At 44.2% G+C, this 18,182-nt stretch overlaps 1 protein-coding gene across 3 annotated transcripts in view; it reads right to left on the bottom strand.

Annotated features, from left to right (window-relative positions):
* Nucleotides 1-631: 631 nt before the first annotated feature.
* GFPT2 (glutamine-fructose-6-phosphate transaminase 2) overlaps nucleotides 632-18,182 on the bottom strand; it is a 47,710-nt gene continuing 30,159 nt past the window's right edge. For all 3 annotated transcript variants that reach the window (XM_007169836.2, XM_057541317.1, XM_057541316.1), the window contains 10 exons: nucleotides 13,893-14,056; nucleotides 12,361-12,456; nucleotides 12,184-12,281; nucleotides 11,777-11,897; nucleotides 8,969-9,126; nucleotides 8,704-8,818; nucleotides 6,040-6,167; nucleotides 3,924-4,091; nucleotides 2,735-2,896; nucleotides 632-1,507 (listed from right to left, as the gene is read on the bottom strand). In XM_007169836.2, the coding sequence (XP_007169898.1) occupies nucleotides 1,463-1,507; nucleotides 2,735-2,896; nucleotides 3,924-4,091; nucleotides 6,040-6,167; nucleotides 8,704-8,818; nucleotides 8,969-9,126; nucleotides 11,777-11,897; nucleotides 12,184-12,281; nucleotides 12,361-12,456; nucleotides 13,893-14,056 (1,255 nt within the window). In that variant the 3' untranslated portion in view covers nucleotides 632-1,462. The remainder of the gene's footprint in view (nucleotides 1,508-2,734; nucleotides 2,897-3,923; nucleotides 4,092-6,039; nucleotides 6,168-8,703; nucleotides 8,819-8,968; nucleotides 9,127-11,776; nucleotides 11,898-12,183; nucleotides 12,282-12,360; nucleotides 12,457-13,892; nucleotides 14,057-18,182) is intronic.

Here is an 18,182-nt window from a genome sequence, read left to right as displayed (position 1 = left end):
ATACTATAACTTCTAAACTGTCTTTCAAATCTCCCAGGAGTGCCTCTCACTGGTGGAATTAACCTGGAAATGTAGTTCCCAGGTTTCCAACCCCTGTGATACAGAGGAGAGCATAGAAGAGGATGGAAAAGTCACTGAATAGCCCACAGGTAATCCAGAACAAAGATCTGATGGGATTCTAGAGCTACACATACCAATTAGTTGCCATGAAGACACCATTCGAGCTGTCTGGGATAGCACTTTCATAGGGAGCCAAACTCCAACTCCACAAGAATTCTGTCTCTGGCTTTCTATCTTCCTGCCTGATTCTATTAATAAAATTGGTGACTTTATAGGCTTACTGGGGGAAAAAAGTACAAATTTGAGTTTCACCTCTGTATGCTGCATTTAGGCTCTGGGCAACCCCCTCCAAGAGCTGTTCAGTGGATTCTCATTCCAGAGTCCCAAATCTCCTGCATTTTGTTCCAATCTGTAAAATAGTCCTATTTTCATCCTAGAAGCACACAGGTCACGGGTGCAGCTACCAACAAACAGGGCTGCCCCCACGAGACATTGCTGAGTTTGTTTTGAGGAGCCCTCAAAAGCATGCGAAAAGAATGAGATTAACAAAAATCCACACGCACAAGACAAAAAAATTGTACTGTATTTATTGTCTTAAAATTGCATAGTACTTTGATTGTGCATGCTTTTAAATAGAGGGCAAGGTAGCCCTCTTGAAACTACTCTCTTGCATGGGATTTTTCAGGCTGTTTTACTATGGGCAGGAGCAGGGACCAAAATGCTGCCTGATCTTAAAAAGAACCATGATCAGAGAGAAGTTGTCGGAGAAATTTAGATGAGAAGACACTGTTGAAGGGAGTTGAGATTTGACAGGACTTATAGGAGGCATAGGAAGATGGTGGGAGGGGGCTTCCCTGAAGTCAGGGGGCAGGACTCAGGAGCAGCCAAGAGAGGGTGGGAAAGGAGAAAGGAGTCCAGAGGGGCAATGCCTGGCGCTCAAATCTGAGATGAATGCCCCCTGCCAGGAGACTGGGTGCACTGGGTAGCCTGAGGGCACGGTCTGGGCGTTACCTCGGCTACAGAAAGCCACATACTAGAAAAATAACTTAAAAGCTATACAATTGTCATTATAAATATTTTGTCTTTAAAACTAACTAGTGTTGGTTAAAAAAGGTTCACAGTTACTCTGAAGAGAGCTGTATCTCTATTGCACGGTATTGGAAAAGTCCACTCAGATCCCATGTGTAAACAATGATTCCCTTCTCCTCTGGCAACTTCAGGACACAGAGAAACACTATCTGCTGTAAGCAAAGCACTTGGGTACAAGGCACGTCAAAGCTGTCAAGCTCTACTGGAATCTACTCAGAACACGCAGAATGCCAGCTTTTCTTCCCACTTGGTGTCACTGGGACAGGTCTTGAATCAGATTAAAGGTGGTGATGGTCTCCTCACACTCTTGTTCTCATTCCACGGTTACAGACTTGGCCAGATTTCTGGGGAAGTCAACCTAAAATGACAGAAAGTAGCTGCTCAGGACCCCACAGGTCTCAGCAACACACTGTGTTTATAAAGCCTACTCTCAGAGTACTTGACGACAAGGAGACAGGTGTTCCTGGGCACCTCCAACCATGAGCTCCTTGAGACCTGCATCTTGGAAGCGGTTCCTTATTCCAGAAACTTTACTGAACTGTACAATGTTTAGTTTATGCAATAAATATTTATGGTGCACCTATGTGTCATGCAGTGTTAACACTATTAAAAGGATATGATTCATGCTATTAAAAACAGCTAGCTCAATTTGTACCGTTAAAAATTCACTTTTCTTGGAAGTAGATGCACTAAATTATTGGTTAAGGGTACGGACTGGGAAGGAAATGTGACTGAGGATGGTTGATAAAGTGGCCTTCAACTTCATCTGCAGGGTCTTATTTCATTTACAATAACATTAAAAAAGAGAAGAAACAAAAATGACAAAATGTTGGCAAATGTCAATGCTGGATGATATATATACCATCGGATGTTTGTTATATTGTTTTTGGTATTGATATGTATTTTTTAAAGCTTCTCAAAATTGTAATAAAACTATTTCTTTGCACACACACTTTCTGGTGAGATCATAAATTGGTTCTTTTCTGGAACAGAAATCGACAATATAGGAGTTCCAAAATGTTGAATGATTTGCTAGACTAAGAATAAATCTTCTAATGTGGGAGGAAGATGTATGTACAAAGATAATTCACTGCAATTTTTATTTATGCAGATATTCCAAAAAAATTAGAAACAGTTTAAATAAAAGAAGACTGGTTAAGTAATTGTTAAAATTTATGTTGTAAGACTGCGGTGGAGTATTGTGCAATGATCAAATGTTGCTTACAAGTTCAAGATGTGAGAAAATATTTGTAATATATTAAAAAGAAAGTTATAAAATTTCATCCTTGATATTATCTCAAAAAAATCTTTAAAAATTCACAGGCACAAAGAAAAGACTGGAATAAAATATTAAATTTGCTAATTAACATTGCCTCTGGGTGAGAAGCTTATGGTTTAATATGGCCTTCATACATCTTGCAGTTCCCATCTTGTTTTCAGGGGGTATAAGTTACTTTAAAAGAGTTATTTTAAATGAAAATATTTCTCTTATGAATTTTTATGCCAAATAAGTATTTAAGAACCAAATGGAACTCTTGGGTTATGTCTCTCCCCTTTGCTGGTGATGTGCAATTTTTAGACGTACGTCATATCCTCGGAGTACAGCCAGGTGGAAGGAGAGGAGCTGTAGTGGAATCACACTCAGGATGCCCTGGAGGCAGTCCACGGTGTGGGGCAGCTCAATTGTTTTATACGCAAACTTGGAACTTTCAGTGTCGTCCTTGGAGCACAGTATGATCGGGCGACCCTAAGACAGAGAAATGTGATCACAAGACGCAGATCATCTCTGAAAGAAGCAATCCCTCACACACAGCAGAGTTTCTGAGATAAACATATTGCAATCATAACAGTGATCTTTTGTTTTTGCTGGAGTTATGGGTGAGGTGATGTATCCGATTTGTGTAAAGGACAAAGAGTTTGGAGGCTTTTCGGCAAGGTTCGTATGCTTCCCTGGTAGGGGGTCACCTCCTGCTGCGTTCATGCAGCACCCATTTGTTGAGTGGCTCCCATGTGCCTTGCAAAGAGCAGGAGATCTTACCCCTTACTCCAGGGGCTCATAGTCAAGTGGTAGGAAAACAAAAACGTAAATAAGCAAACCGATAAATAACAGTGAATTTCAGATAAAAGCCACCAGGGCGGTAAAACCCTGTAACATGATTGGGAGACAGTGGTGAGGTCCTAGGAGCGCTCTAAAAAGGAGACATTTGTATTGAGATCTGAATGATGAGAGGCCAACTCCCCGAAGAAGTGTGGGAAGAATGTTCGGGGCAGAGAGAGCAGCCTGTGTTCTACAAGTTCTAGCGAATTATTGAAACTGAGGGGGTGGTGGGAACTCCTGAATTTGGATCCAGTTGGTCAGAAGTGTGGGTGGCCTAGGAAGCCCAAAGATTGCAGCTAGTGGCTGAAGTGAGGGCGGTCTTGTGGAGGACAGTGACCTTCACCTGTGAAATCTGACTAACTCTGGGTGGCCAATATCAGAACTACCCCCAGGACTCTCCACCAGACCTCCTCTGGTCTCCACGCCTGGGATCCAGGACCCCTCTGGGCAATCTGGATCACTGGGCCTCACCTAAGTGCTTCTGTGGGCATGGCCGCAGGCTGGCCAGTCCCTTTCTGAATGTGCACCACGCATGAGAGGCCCCAGGAGAGAGTGTGTGCTCATGCCTACTCCCCAGCAGGAACACCCATAGCTGGTGCTGGCAGATGGTGGGTGAGGTGGGCATGTGTGGAAGAGAACAGGAGAAAAGTGGCCCAGCCTGGCAGAGAGGCCTCACCTGGCGGGCCGTGACCTGCTGCAGGGCATTCTGGCATTTGGCAAAGCAAGGATCCTTCATGATGACCATGATGACGGGCATCTGCTTGTCAATCAGCGCCAGGGGCCCGTGCTTCAGCTCCCCAGCTAGGATGCCTTCGGAGTGCATGTAGGTTATCTCTTTAATTTTCTGGGGAAACACGAGGTGGGATCAGTGTCACACTGGGAAGACAGGGAGCAGATCAGCCAGAGGGGAGAAAGGGGAGCCGGGAAGGAACGATTCCAGGAAGCAGGGAGCTGAGGACCACGAGGCAGATGGACACACGGAGCGGTCAACAGCACTGAGGGCAGTTGAAAAGGCCAGGGCCAGGGGAGACGGCTGGCTGCTGTCCAGAGCATGCACAAAGCCCAGCACACAGCCTGTGAACCCAGACCAGCTCTGGGACATAGCCACCCCTCCTTGGATGGACAAGTCAGTGTCAATCTAGCTTTCCCCCTGCCCCTCTGTAGCCAGCCCCATGGCCTCCCTAACAGTTATAATTTGTAATGATGGCATTTTATTCTACACCTTCATTCAATTATCTGATTAATCACTCCCCCAATTCTAGATCATTAATAACTTCCAAAGGGTTGCTCCAACGTAACTGTCAAGCAAAATCACACACACACACTGGGGTGTTAATGGAGTTTTCCCCCTATGTTTAGAGAGACACATTTTTTTCAGATACCATTAAACCCACGTCACTGAACTGGTGAGAGTGTTGAAGAAAACGTTTCTCAACTCCCTAGAACTATTTATTTGGGTCAGGGAAACATCGTCAGGAGTACGGCTCCATCCTGGATGCCGCAGACAGCTGGAGTGCTGGTACCCGAGTCACCACAGAGGGGCCACTGACTTGTGCCAGCAGCGGCGTAAAAGCTTCTTTCCTTCCCCCAAGACTAACTTGGAGACACAGCTGAATACTCATCTTTCACCAGCACACTCAGGAGCTGCAGCTGAGCACCCCACACCAGATGGCAGAGGCACGGGGCTGGGGGCGCCGAAAGTGTGCCCCACCGAGGCATTGCCTCTATTACCCCTGAGAAGCAGTGTGCCTGGCCCCTCACTCCTTTGACAGGGGTCAGAATATCCACTGGAAGGATGTGGGAGTTGAAGCTCACTGCAGTCAGGCAATTTATGGCTTGTACCCCAAACCCACTCCCCACTTCCTGTAATACTCTGAATGTTTCCCACAACTGGCATCGTTCTTCCAAATGGGGATGGTGGTGGGGAGCAGCCACTTGCTCCCACAGGGAGAGGAGGGCAGCCAAGCTGAGTTATAGATGATGCCCATGTGTGGGTACCAAATGCTGCCTCACCTGTGACACTGTCTCCCATTTACCTTGCTTGTTGATCCATAAACAGCAGGTGGATAGTGAGTAAAGGGCAAGCACTAGGCTCGGGTCCCTGGACCTCACTTCCCGCCCGCTCAGTAGCCCTGTGGTCCTGGCATCTTACCCCTACTCCATCGGCTTTCTCTCAAGCCGGTATGGATCTTTATAGCTGCAGTGGGCAAAACAGCCAATCACTGATACAAAAAAATGCAGGAATTTCAATGCTCATTCCTGAAGGATCCCAGCTCCGCTTGGAAGTTTGAGGAGTAACAGGGACACTCTACAGAGACCCGACCCTGCAATTCTGGTCTGCCCAAATCCTCCCATGCAGACTGCTTGTGGCAATGGAAAAAAGCAAAGTCCAAATGGACCTGATTTCAGATCTCAGGCTGATCACTTCCACTATGTAATCTTGAGCAAGATGAATTTTTTGGAGGCTCAGTTTCCTCCTGGGTAAAACGTAAACAATAACTGCCAACTTCTCAGAAGATACTCATGAGGTAAGAATGAGCTATTCCAGATGGAGCCTGGTGCAGGTTGACACCTCAGGGGCTCTCATAAGGGTGCCCTGCCCCTTTCTCTTCAGGAAATCAGGAGCCCTCATCTCCGTGTCGCCAGGGCTAGAACACCTGGTCAGTGAGCGGCACCCTCCCCTCCCCTAGCCCAATGCCCTGCCCTCTTTCCTGCTGGTTTCTCGGGGTGTCTCCCATGCCTGCCATCATGCAGGGGCCAGTGGAGGTGGGGGTTGGTCAGAGGGGGCTCACCAGGGCTCCTTCCAGGCACGTGGCATAGTTATAGCCCCGCCCCATGACCAGGAGCGACCTCTGTGTGTAGAGCTCCAGGGCCAGGTCGTGGATCTTCTCATCCAGTGACAACACTTCCTTGATCAGCTCTAAGTCAAGCACATAGCAGAGGGGGAGAGCCAGTCACACCAATTATAAAACAAGATTCACAAAGAAAAGTCATGGTGTATAAGACAAGGTTTTGGAACTCACATCACTTGCACACTTGCCTTCCTTGTATTAGTTTAAAAGGACTTTAAATGTAGATTATGGGAAATAGCTTGTGTTATCGGCCAGGATTTTATTGTGATGGTGATTCGTATTTGTGTTTATACCTTCCTGCGCACATAAGGTAAGAAGGGAAGTGTTATTTCTAGCTCCATTTTATAGGCAAGGCAACAGAGGTTCAGAGAGGCTAAATCCCTAGCCGACCAGCTACACAGCTAACTCTCCATATTAATGCCCCTCATCTGGGCCACATGCCATGTCTGGAAACACAGCCAGTGTAGGTTGGACCAGTACTTCTCAAACTTTTTGGTCTCAGGACTCCCTTACACTCTTAACATTTACTGTGAATTTCTAAGAGCCTTTATTTTTGTGGGTTATAGCTATCAATATTTACCAGATTAGAAACTGAGAAAATTAAAGATACTTATTCATTTATTTAAAAATAACAAGAAACCCATGAAATGAAAAAAATCAGTGAGAAGAGTGGCACTATTTTACATTTTTGCAAATATTTAATGCCTGACCTTTTCATAAAAGACAGATTCTCCTATCTGCTTCCTCATTCAATCTGTTGTGATACGTTTTTTGGTTGAAGTATAGGAAGAAAATCTGGCCTCACAGAGATTTGTAGTTGGAGAAAGAAGGCATATTTAAATAACTTTTTCAAATTATTGTGAATGTTCTTTGATAGTACACCAAACTTAAGAAGTGACAATTTCTTAAAAGGCTAGGTGCAAATGTGGAATCTGAGATCATATCAACAAACTTTTCCTACCTTGTTAACATTAAAATGTATTAGTCTATCTTGCACTTACTTAAGTGGGTCTTTTACATGTGCATAATTTTATAACACTGCATTGGCCATTTGCAAAATATTGGTTCACTGAGTTACGCAAATCTTCTAAAAATGGACACATTTCATTATAAAGTATTTTTTAAAAAAATCATATTTGTTAAAATCACTGTGATCTCATCAGAGATGTTTCTGAGTATTGGGAGGAGGTCAAACTCGAGCTGACAGCTACAAGAATTCCAGATCCTGTTTCGGTTGAAAGCTCGAAGGTTATCATTAGCAACAAAAACTGTTATCAGTTGTTTTTCTCAAAGTGTCGGGATAACTTGGTTCACTTTTGAGAAGATGTCTGCCAAGTACCAACTCAGCTTGTTACTCAATCAATCATAGGGCGCTTTTCTCTGGAACAACCTCAGGGTGCTGCATACCTCCCATTTGTCATATAGAATATTAAAGAGTGTTGCAGTTTAATAAGACTAATGCATTTTACCGTATCATCAAAGACATTCCTAAGTGAAGCTATGCGCATTTCTGTCATGGGAACAGTGTGGTGCCTCTGCCTTGAAATGTGCTAAAGTGCCAGCAGTGGCCACCATTGCCTTTGCAGATGTTCACACAGAGAGAAAGGCAAAAGCATCTTATTCACTATAAATAACATATTACTGAGAAAATAGTTTTGACTGAAAGGGACCCCAGGATCTTTGGGTCTACATCTTGGTAACTGCCTACTTAGCAGAATAGAGTCCTGTTTTTGCAGGATTATTATCTGGCTTAAAGTTAAGAAAGTTTTTCTTGTCAATACATTTTCAGCATGTTGTCTTGGTCAGATTCAGACCCCTAGACCTTGTATGGTTACATGGTGGCTTTCCCTCACTGCCTTCTCTGGGGTTTGCCCTTGGTTTCAGAAGAAAGTCTGGTGAGACTGTGAAGGAGAGGTTTGGGCCAGGAAGAGGTGTGAGGCCATTCACTCCTTCTTGTGTATTTCCTGAGCAACTACTGAATGTCCGCCCTGGCTGGACACCTGGCATCCAGCAGTGACTCTGACAGACACGGTTGTGTGCTCACTGAGCTGACACGGTTGGGGAAGACGAGCCAATTCACAGGAGAACAGGTAATTTCAGATCATGGTATGTGCTATAAAGAAAAGAAACGGTCTAATGTTTTTTAGAGAGCTGGGCAGGGGATTAGTGCCCCTATTAGGGTGGCCAGGGAGGGTCCCGGAGGTGACATTTGAGCTGAGACTTGGGTGATGGGAGGTGTCAGTCATATGAAGAGCTGGAGGAAGAGGGTTTTGGTAGAGGAAAGAACCAGTGCAAAAGCCCTGTGGTGGAAAGAGCTTGGCATTGCTGAGGATCAGAAGGTCAGTGAGGCAGCTCAGGGAGGGGGAGGGAGCTCGATGAGGTCAGAGGCACAGGGGCCCAGAGTGCAGGGCTGTATGGCCTGGTGACGAGTGTGGACTTTAATCTTGGCCCAGTGGGGGGCTGCTTCAGGGATTCAGTGGTAAGTAAAAGTTTTGAGGAGAAGGGAATGATTAACAGCATTGTTTATGGGAGAGAGTCAAGTAAGAGAGCAGCCAGGAACAGTCCACAGGATTTGATAATGAGCAGTTTAGCTCTGGAACATACCAGGTAAAGATCTCAGGCCATGGATGATCTCTCGCCTTCTGTTTTGTAGTGAAATGCGGTCTTCGGACATCATCAGACCAAACATCACCAGGGAGATGAACTGACTGGTGTAAGCCTGAGGACAAAACAGTGGTGCTAGCAGAGGCAGGGTGATGTGCATGTGGTGACCACTCAAGACGAGACAGATCCCTGGGCTCCCCTCTTGGCCCCCTGTCCACCCACCCAGCAGAGGCCCTCCTGCGGGTGCCCACATGGCTCCTTCTACCTTGGTGCTGGCCACGCCGATCTCCGGTCCTGCATTGATGTGGACTCCGCAGTCAGTCTCTCGGGAGATGGAGCTGCCCACAGTGTTGGTGACACCCACGGTCAGGGCCCGGCGGTCCTTACAGTAGCGCAGTGCCAGGAGGGTGTCTGCGGTCTCACCTGCCACACAGATCCTTCTTTTCAGCTCACAGGTATGTGGGCTCTGCCAGCCTTAACATCCAGCCCCCAACTCATTTACTTCTGGCCCTTAGGCAGAAACTGATGTCCAGACACAGTCGGTGTGTGCTCAGAAAGGAAAATGCATGCTCAACAATTTTTCTGGTTGATTCTTTTTTTTTTTTTTTTTTTTATGTAAGATGTTCTTTATTCAAGGGCTATGAATGCCAAAAACACAGTTAGCACTTAGATCTTAAACAAGGAAAGTTCTTCAGGTTTAAAAGTAAATAGGAAAATAAAACATTCATAGGGATTTGAATTTGAAGGTTGAAATTAATTTATCACTTCTCATTTTACCACTCAGTGTGAAGTGCATGTTCTAGGGGATGTTAAGACCTTTCTCATGAAAGTTGGTAAACTGTTCAACTGGATGGGGCCTCCACGTGGGGACCCTGACAGCACAGGCATATGGGAGTCACTCGATCACTTGGGTGTTTAGTAATGCAATTAATGTGGTTCATTGTGATCATTTATGTAACTAGAAGATGAAAGCTGATTAGTAAGTGGAACTAATTTGGAAGGAATTTATTAAAAGTTTGTTCATGATTAAGTGTTGAATAGAACATTTAAGTTCTACAATTGATGTTTTCAGGAAAAATATGTGAGATTATTTTTTCTAAAAATGGCTCAAGATTCTCTTGTCCCGTTTCTTCTCTAATCTAATTTCTCTTGAATATTAAGACAGAGTGGTTTATACATACTCCTCCACTTTCTCACTCCCCATTTCCTATTCAACACACTACAGTCTGGCCTTGTGCCCTGGCTGATTCTCAGATTCACGACTTTGCTACTATTTATGTGGCGAGTGCTTGCTCATCCACTGTCTCACTGAACTCTCATGACAACTCTTCAGGGGGCGTCATCCCCATTTTCCCTTGAGGATGAGGTACTCATAGATGGAGGAAATCAACGCCTCACTCACTCAAGGCCAGGTAGCTGTGGGTGATAGAGTGGGCCTGGCTCCCAGTGCCCTTTCTCGGACTCTAAACTGCGTTATTCAGAATGGGCTGAGATTTAAGTTAAAAAGCAAGAATGCCCCTAGATGGTGTTTCTCAAACAGATCTTGTTTTAAAGGAAAACATTTCTTGTCCTAGTGTGTACTCAAATTATTTTTATATAAAAGGTTAAATAGGTTCATGCATAAACCAGCACAAACTTCCTAGGTTTGTAAGTCCTAAAGAACTCAAGGTAAATTAAATATGATCCAGAACATAAAACCAAACATTCAATGTTCACACAGCCACCACTCTTGGCTGTGCTGTCCTAACTTCTCTGCAGTGCAGGCTGGTGCTACTATGGCCCAATTCTCCTCTCCTGTTTCTGCTCAGACTTGTGTCCAGTGCACTGGGGTGCCACATGGCCTTTCCTCGGCGCCTATGGGAGCGGGGGAGCGCTATCTTCATGGGGAGCTCTATCTTCATCGGCAACGCCCCCATTTTTGATACAGTTCAAAAAAATTTAATGTAAAGGGCTGAACAAAATGAAACTTTAAACCCCTTCTATGAAGTCACTCAGGAGGTGCCCCTGCATTATTTTCACATTAAAACCACCTCTGTTCTTTGGTTAGTGGCTTCCACCAATTCATGAAACATTTTTAGGCTCTGACGGGATTGTAAACCCAAAGGTAACAGTGGCAACTGAAGTCAGAGGGCAGCACCTGGGTATGAGGTGGTCAGCTAGATGGTGGGTGTGTCTGTGTTAGTTTTTCTTAGCTTGTTACTGAAATGGAAATGGTATTGAAAATTCATAATGAAAGCAGTATAAAAAGATATTAGGGTATCGCTGTTAATGCTTCAACTGTGATAGTGACATTGGTGTGATATTTTTTCTTTTATCATTTAGAGATACGTTCTGAAATATTTATGGATGAAATAACATGATGTCTGAGACTGACTTTAAAATAACCCAGTGAAGGGGAAGGGTTAAAGTGGATATGATGACACAAGATGGGTGAGTTATTCCATAACATAACTGCTGAGCCTAGGTGCTTCTTTCTGCAAGTCTCTCTTTTATAAAAGTTTGGGATTTTCCATAATTCAGTGTTATAAAAATCCTCCTAGAGCTCATGGGGACTCCAAGCATATGGCCATGGATCATCTCCCTGACCCTCCGTCCTGCCTTGAGCTGGAGCAAACACCCAAGCCTAGTGTTAGAATGCCACCCAGGCAGGGTTTCCTGAGCTGAGGGTAGCCTGGGCTCTCTACGCCTGAGGAGTGTCTCTCCATGCCTCCCACTGTTGGGTTGCGTGAGCACTCTATGGTGCCCACATAGTTCTTGAAGTGACTCTCAACCAGCAGAATTAAACTTTCCTCTAATTTAAACCCAGCACACATTTCTGAGTATCTCGGTGAGTGGTCCCTTGAGTCCTGGACTTGGAACAGCAGGAGGAGGGAGAACCTGGGTGCATGGCCCTCCCCATAAAATGGGACAGTAGCTGATGGCTCTGAGGGTTGAACGACCCTGTGCATGAGAGATTGTGGCACATGGTCTGTGTGCAGAGAACTTCATGCGATGAAGGAGGGAGGGAGCTGCATGGTGTGTCACCGAGAGGACAGAGCCCTGAGATGAACTGATGAAAACCTGTAACCCTTACCTGACTGGCTTATGAAAAAGCAAACGTCATCCCTGAACACAGGTGTGTTCCTGTCCAGAAAATCACTAGCAAGTTCAACCATCACCGGGAGCTCGGTCAGTTCCTCCAAAACTTGCCGCGTCTGAAGCCAACAAGAATGGGGACTAAAGTCAGTCATGAACACCACAGGGACAAAGGCGGCTGGGCTTCTAAGACAGTTTATGACATGGCAGCTCTGCGTCCAGGTGAGCGGGGAACTTCAGGCATTCACAGGCCAAACTGCAGGAGAAAGGGCTCCATGCCAGTTCTCATACTGGCTCATGGCACCAAATTTGGAAGGCCAAATGCATGACAGCATGTAAGACTCATCTTGTCCTAGCCAACACTGCCTCCCAGGCACTATCAAGGGCCCAGCATGTTGCACTTACAGCCACAGCAGCATGGTAGCTAGTTCCACAGCCGATCACGATGAGCCGTCGGCATCGTCTGATCTCCTTCAAGTGGTCCTTCAAGCCGCCCAGAAGCACTGCAGGACACATGCAGCGTGTTAATGCTGACACGACACAGGGATTGTGCATTGGCCCAGGGCTCGGACGAGGGATTACCTGTGTTGGTCTCAAAATTCACCCGACCTCTCATGGTATTGAAAACTGATTCTGGCTGTTCAAATATCTCCTTCTGCATAAATGCACTGAAGTTACCTGGTCAAACAAACATCAACAGGATGTCAATTTTAATTTTGTTACACTTTCACTGCTTAGCTTTTAATCAAGAGCAGTTGTTATGCAGTTAGTCACAGAGACACATGTAAAGGCTACTGCAGATTACAAAAGGTGTCTCTAGGTATTGTCCCACCTGATACTCATGGTGACAAGCCAGGTAAGGTATGATTATTATCTTCAATGTGCATATCAGATCCTGCAACTTGAGGAAGGGAGGGATGTAAGTAACAAATGCATGGCTGGCCTTTCTGGGCCACGCTCTTCTTAGCAAGGCCAGAGGAAAGTAAAATGCTTTACTTCCTAACACCCACCTACTTAGGGAAGTACAAATTAAGCGAGCTTAAGGAAATAGGCAATTTTTTTAATCCAAATACCCTCCTATACTCTGTATTAAAACAAAAAACAAAAAAATCTTTTCAGCCACATATTTCTAGGGCTCTGATGTGAATGAAACCGGATGACATCTAAGACCCCCGACAGGTGCTGTGCCTGATGCCTGTCGACAGGTGTCCACAGACAGGGCGGGAGTGTCCTCTGGGATACACACACACATGATGCCAAGCATCACAGTGTCCCTGTCTGCTGCCCTCAGCAGAGAACTTGTAGAAAGAGTGCCATGAAGCAAACAGAGCAAGTGAGGAGGGGTCGGGCTGTTGCAGATACGGATCAGGGAAGGGCTCTCTGAGGGGGTGATGTTTCAGGGGAGATGATCAAAAGGAGCTGGTCCTGTGCGAAGCTGAGTGAGTGCAATGACCCCCAGGGGAGCAAGCACTCCGCCTGTCTGAGTAACAGTGAGGCAGCCAGGGTGGGCGGGGAGGGGCACAGTGGGGAAGGGTTGTGCAAGGTGGGGCCAGGCTGCGTGAGGATGGCTGTGGGCTGCGGCAGGGAGTGTGGGTTTTATGCTAAGAACAGTGGGAAGCCACTGGAGGGCTTTACACAGCAGGATAAGAGGGTATGATTCACATTCTTAAACGTTTACCCAGGCTGCCCTGTGGAGAGGAGGGTGTAGGGACACAAGTGTGGGTGCAGGAAGATAGGCTCCCCTCACAAGGAGAAAGTAGTCCACAGCCCCCCGTTACTGCAGGCCTCTCATCCAGAGAAGCAATGATGCCTGGGGTGTAGGAATGTGTCCCAGAGAATATGTAAAGGGAGGTAGTTGATGGACTGGGGTCAGTTCAAGCAGGGAGACCTGGTGCCGGGACATGGTCAGAAGCCCCCTTTGGAGTAGCCAGGCCAGGTGCCCCACATCCCCTGAGATGTACGAACCACAGACCACCTGCAGCCCGACTCCGGTGCTCACAGCAGGCAGGAAGGCGGTAGTGCCCACCCATGACAGGGCAGAGAGTCTCAGGAACTCCCCCACAGAGCACCTGCCCCATGAGGCTGCTGCACAGGGACCCTCAGAGGACACCTGCCTTTCATGATTTGCTGCAATTCCATCTGCAAGGTCTGTATGGCTCGAGATGGGTCATCACTAGCCGAACGCTTGACCCGGTGAATAGAGAGTTTCCCATCAGCCACTGCAGCAATGTCATCATCCTCAAGGAAGATGACCCGGTTGGTGTGTTCTATGATAGCGCTGGAGCAGGGAAAATATGGGTGTCAGAGATGGGGCCTGTCCTTGACAGTTACAAGATGTGGGTCCATATCAGTAACACTGAATAGCATTTTAGGATATGGCATATAAACATTGATTCATACCTTCCGCCCCTCCCCTCCACCCAGAACTATTTTGAAGCCAGTCCCAGACATCAAATCATCTGTAAACCTTTTAGCTTATAGCTCTAAAAGACAAGGATTATTTTTCACCCTACTATAATACCATTATCACGTCTAAGAGTAATAGTTATTCCTTCATAACATCAAGTATCCAGTATGTTCAAATTCCCCCAGTAATCGCATAGATGTCCTTTTATAATTGCTTTCCTCGAATCAGGATCCAAACAATGTCACCTTTGGAGAATGCTCAGGAACCAACACATTCTGAATCATAAAGGGAAAGAATGAAACATTTATCTTGCCTTTCCAAATGACCTTTCAGAATAACCACAGTTTATGAAGGCAAGTTTCTCTTTATAGGTGAAATATAGCTAATAAAGAAGGAATGATAGAATTATAATAATCAACTTATGAATTCCTAATCATTAATAGCCCTAATCAAGGTCCATCAGTGGCTAATGAAATGAAGAAATGAAAAGCTAAGAGCAGCTTTATAATGGATGGATAAGGCTCCTGATCTTTGAACTCCCTGTTCAATTTTAACAGTACTACAAAAAGACAATGAGACATAGTGCCTCCTGATGGAAGGACACACTACCTATTAAATAGTCTTGCCAAAAAAAAAAAAAATCAAACCTGAAGATCAAGCTTCTAGACACCTGTAAACTTCTGTTTGCAGGAAATACGGTGAACAGAAGAACATGGAGGAGACATTCAACAAAATCCATATAGTGGGAAACTCATTAGGACGGATGACTCCTTTTCTTACACACACACACACACACACACACACACACACACACACACACAAAGCAAGAAAAAGGAGGGGGTGACTTAAAATCAAACTATAAGATCTATCCACTAATGAAATGTGCAGTCATTGTGTTTATTTTTATAGTAACTTTCTCTGTGTTGAAATAATGATTTTTCCCTTGAGATGGAAACGGAAAGTTTCTTTTAAAAATAAAATTGTTAGAAAAGTTGGTAAATGAAAAAGAAAGTTAGGTAATCAATAGTACAGGTGGTACATAGATGTGGTAAAAACCATGAAGGTGGTACCTGAAGGACCATGGGAGAAAAAAACTCTCATTCTACCAAGTGCTACACCAACATGTGCCCTGTGCAGAAAAATGAGCATTTAAAACTCCTGATGCAAAGTTAAAAAGAGAAATAATCAAGTTCTATGGCTCTAAGAGAGGTGTCTCCAGATCCTAGGGAAGAAAGACAAAGAAGGACGGAAAGCCACTGCACTGGAAAAAATATTTTAAACAATATACATTCTTTGAATAAAAAGCAGAAAACACAGGCAACGAGAGGAAGAAGTAAAAACGGCCCGATTCAATCTCCAGCAGATAAATGCTACTTACATTGTACTGTCCTTCAGACAGTGCTTAATACGTCTGTTTGTATTCACATGTGTGTGTACATCTGCATGTTTAAATATAATTACTGTTTTAATTTACAAAATGGATGGCAGTCATCAAAATTACTGGCCCAGGAATTAGACCCGAGGTGGAATCCTCATCCCTGTCTCTTACCAGCCTGTGCCCTCAGGCAACACAGACATGACCCCTCTGAGCCCGTCTCGGGTTCCTCTGCTTTAAACTGGGAGATGACCAGTGTGCCTTCACCAGAGGTTTGTTGTGATTATTAAATGGGATAGTCTTGGTGAAGCCCTCAGCACAGTGTCCAGCCGTAAGTGCACAGCAATGCTGGCCACTGTTGTCACGAGAGCTCTATGTGCCTTTGTACCTGAGAGGGTCACCTTTGTCACTCTTATTTTTCAATATATGCTTTTTCATCTACACGCAATACATTATAGAATCACTTTATTAAGTTCCAAAAACCTAAACAAACAAAATAATGTCAAGGATTTTAATTATAGCATCGAATTTACAGATTAAGAAGAGTCAATATCTTTAAAAATAATTTTTAATTATTAAATTAACTTTAAACCAATTAATGTTTTCAGAATAATATTAAGGCTTCTTATCAAGGAATGTGGAATCTCTCCCTTTATTCAAATCTCTTCTTATTTCTCATGGTAAACTTCTGTAGTCTTCTCCAAACAGGTTCTTGGACTATTTTTATTTAAATTTATTTTAAGGGACTAAAACTTTTTTTTCAGCTGTGGTAAATAGATTACTTTTTTAGTTCAACAAAGGTTTGCTGAGAGCCTACTGTGCCAGTCACTTGTGGAGACATGAAGGGGAACAGGATAGACGTGGTCCCCTACCACCCACCTCACTGAGCTGACAGCAAAGTGGCTACTGCTGGAATGTCAAATTTCTACACCTTTATACTCTGACCAGCCACGAGTATTACTTCTAACAGCCTTTCAGGTGGATTTTTAAAGTATATAATTGTATTGCCTACAAATAATTCTTTAATCTCCTTTCAAGCATTTGTCTTTTTTTTTTTTTTTTGAGAAACATCTACCATACTTCATTGAATATAAGGTAACATTGATCTTTTTTTTTTTTTTTACATAACAATTTTCAATGTAATCAAATCTCATTTTTATAACTAACTACTTCACAACAAGTAACATGCTAAGGCAACATCAATAGATGAAAAAAGGTAGTCCCTGGTCCCAAGGAATGTTGCCCAGGAGAAGACAGAGATATGTAAAAAATACAATTACAATACAGTGTAGCGAGTGCAACAATCAGGCATGCAGCAGTGCAAGGGTAGCAAAAAGGAGCATGTGATCACAACACTAAAAAGAAGACTGCACAAAAGACATAATATGTAAATTGAGTTTTGAAAAATGAAGTGGGTTTCCCAGATGCCCCATAGGGAGAAAGGAATTCTTGGAGGAGGGAAAAGCATATTCAAGACAGTGAATTGTTCATATAATCCTAGAAGTGAAGTAGGCAATGGCAGGAGAAATGATTGGACACAGGCGTCATGAATACTTGTATGTTTGCATTTTACCAAATCCACTCTAAAGGAAACTTTGTGGATCAACTCAGGGGTGGGGGCCCGTGGGGGGACAGAACTAGTGATTCCTGCAAGAAACACTGGAACCAGTTTCTATCAACCCACCAAAAAAACTACTTCAAAGGCAACATGGTATCACAGAAAGGGCTAGTTTTTTTCGTTTGTTTGTTTTTAGTTCATTAGGCCTCACTTAAAATTCTGATTCCACAATACACTTGCTGTGGGATCTTGAAAACACTCATAACCTCTGCAAGTTTCAGTATAGTAAGTTTATGTGATTACCTTCATGTGTAATATCCCTGCATTGCAATCTTAATGGAAACTCAAGTTCAGGTCAAAGACAAGTTTCTCTGTGACTTCCCCTCTGAATTTTTTTTTTTTAAACAGCTTTATTGGAGTATAATTGCTTTACAATGGTGTGTTAGTTCCTGCTTTATAACAAAGTGAATCAGTTATACATATACATATGTTCCCATATCTCTTCCCTCAGGCGTCTCCCTCCCTCCCACCCTCCCTATTCCACCCCTCTAGGTGGTCACAAACCACCGAGCTGATCTCCCTGTGCTATGCGTCTGCTTCCCACTAGCTATCTATTTTACGTTTGGTAGTGTATATATGTCCATGCCACTCTCTCACTTTGTCCCAGCTTACCCTTCCCCCTCCCCGTATCCTCAAGTCCATTCTCTAGTAGGTCTGTGTCTTTATTCCCATCTTATCCCTAGGTTCTTCATGACCTTTTTTTTTGTTTCTTAGATTCCATATATATGTGTTAGCATACGGTATTTGTTTTTCTCTTTCTGACTTACTTCACTCTGTATGACAGACTCTAACTCCATCCACCTCATTACAAATACCTCCATTTCATTTCTTTTTATGGCTGAGTAATATTCCATTGTATATATGTGCCACATCTTCTTTATCCATTCATCCGATGATGGACACTTAGGTTGCTTCCATGTCCTGGCTATTGTAAATAGAGCTGCAATGAACATTTTGGTACATGACTCTTTTTGAATTATGGTTTTCTCAGGGTATATGCCCAG

This window comes from Balaenoptera acutorostrata, chromosome 2 (genome assembly GCF_949987535.1).
Source record: "Balaenoptera acutorostrata chromosome 2, mBalAcu1.1, whole genome shotgun sequence".
Lineage (NCBI taxonomy): Eukaryota > Metazoa > Chordata > Mammalia > Artiodactyla > Balaenopteridae > Balaenoptera > Balaenoptera acutorostrata.
This window is presented reverse-complemented; position numbering and strand designations above follow the sequence as displayed.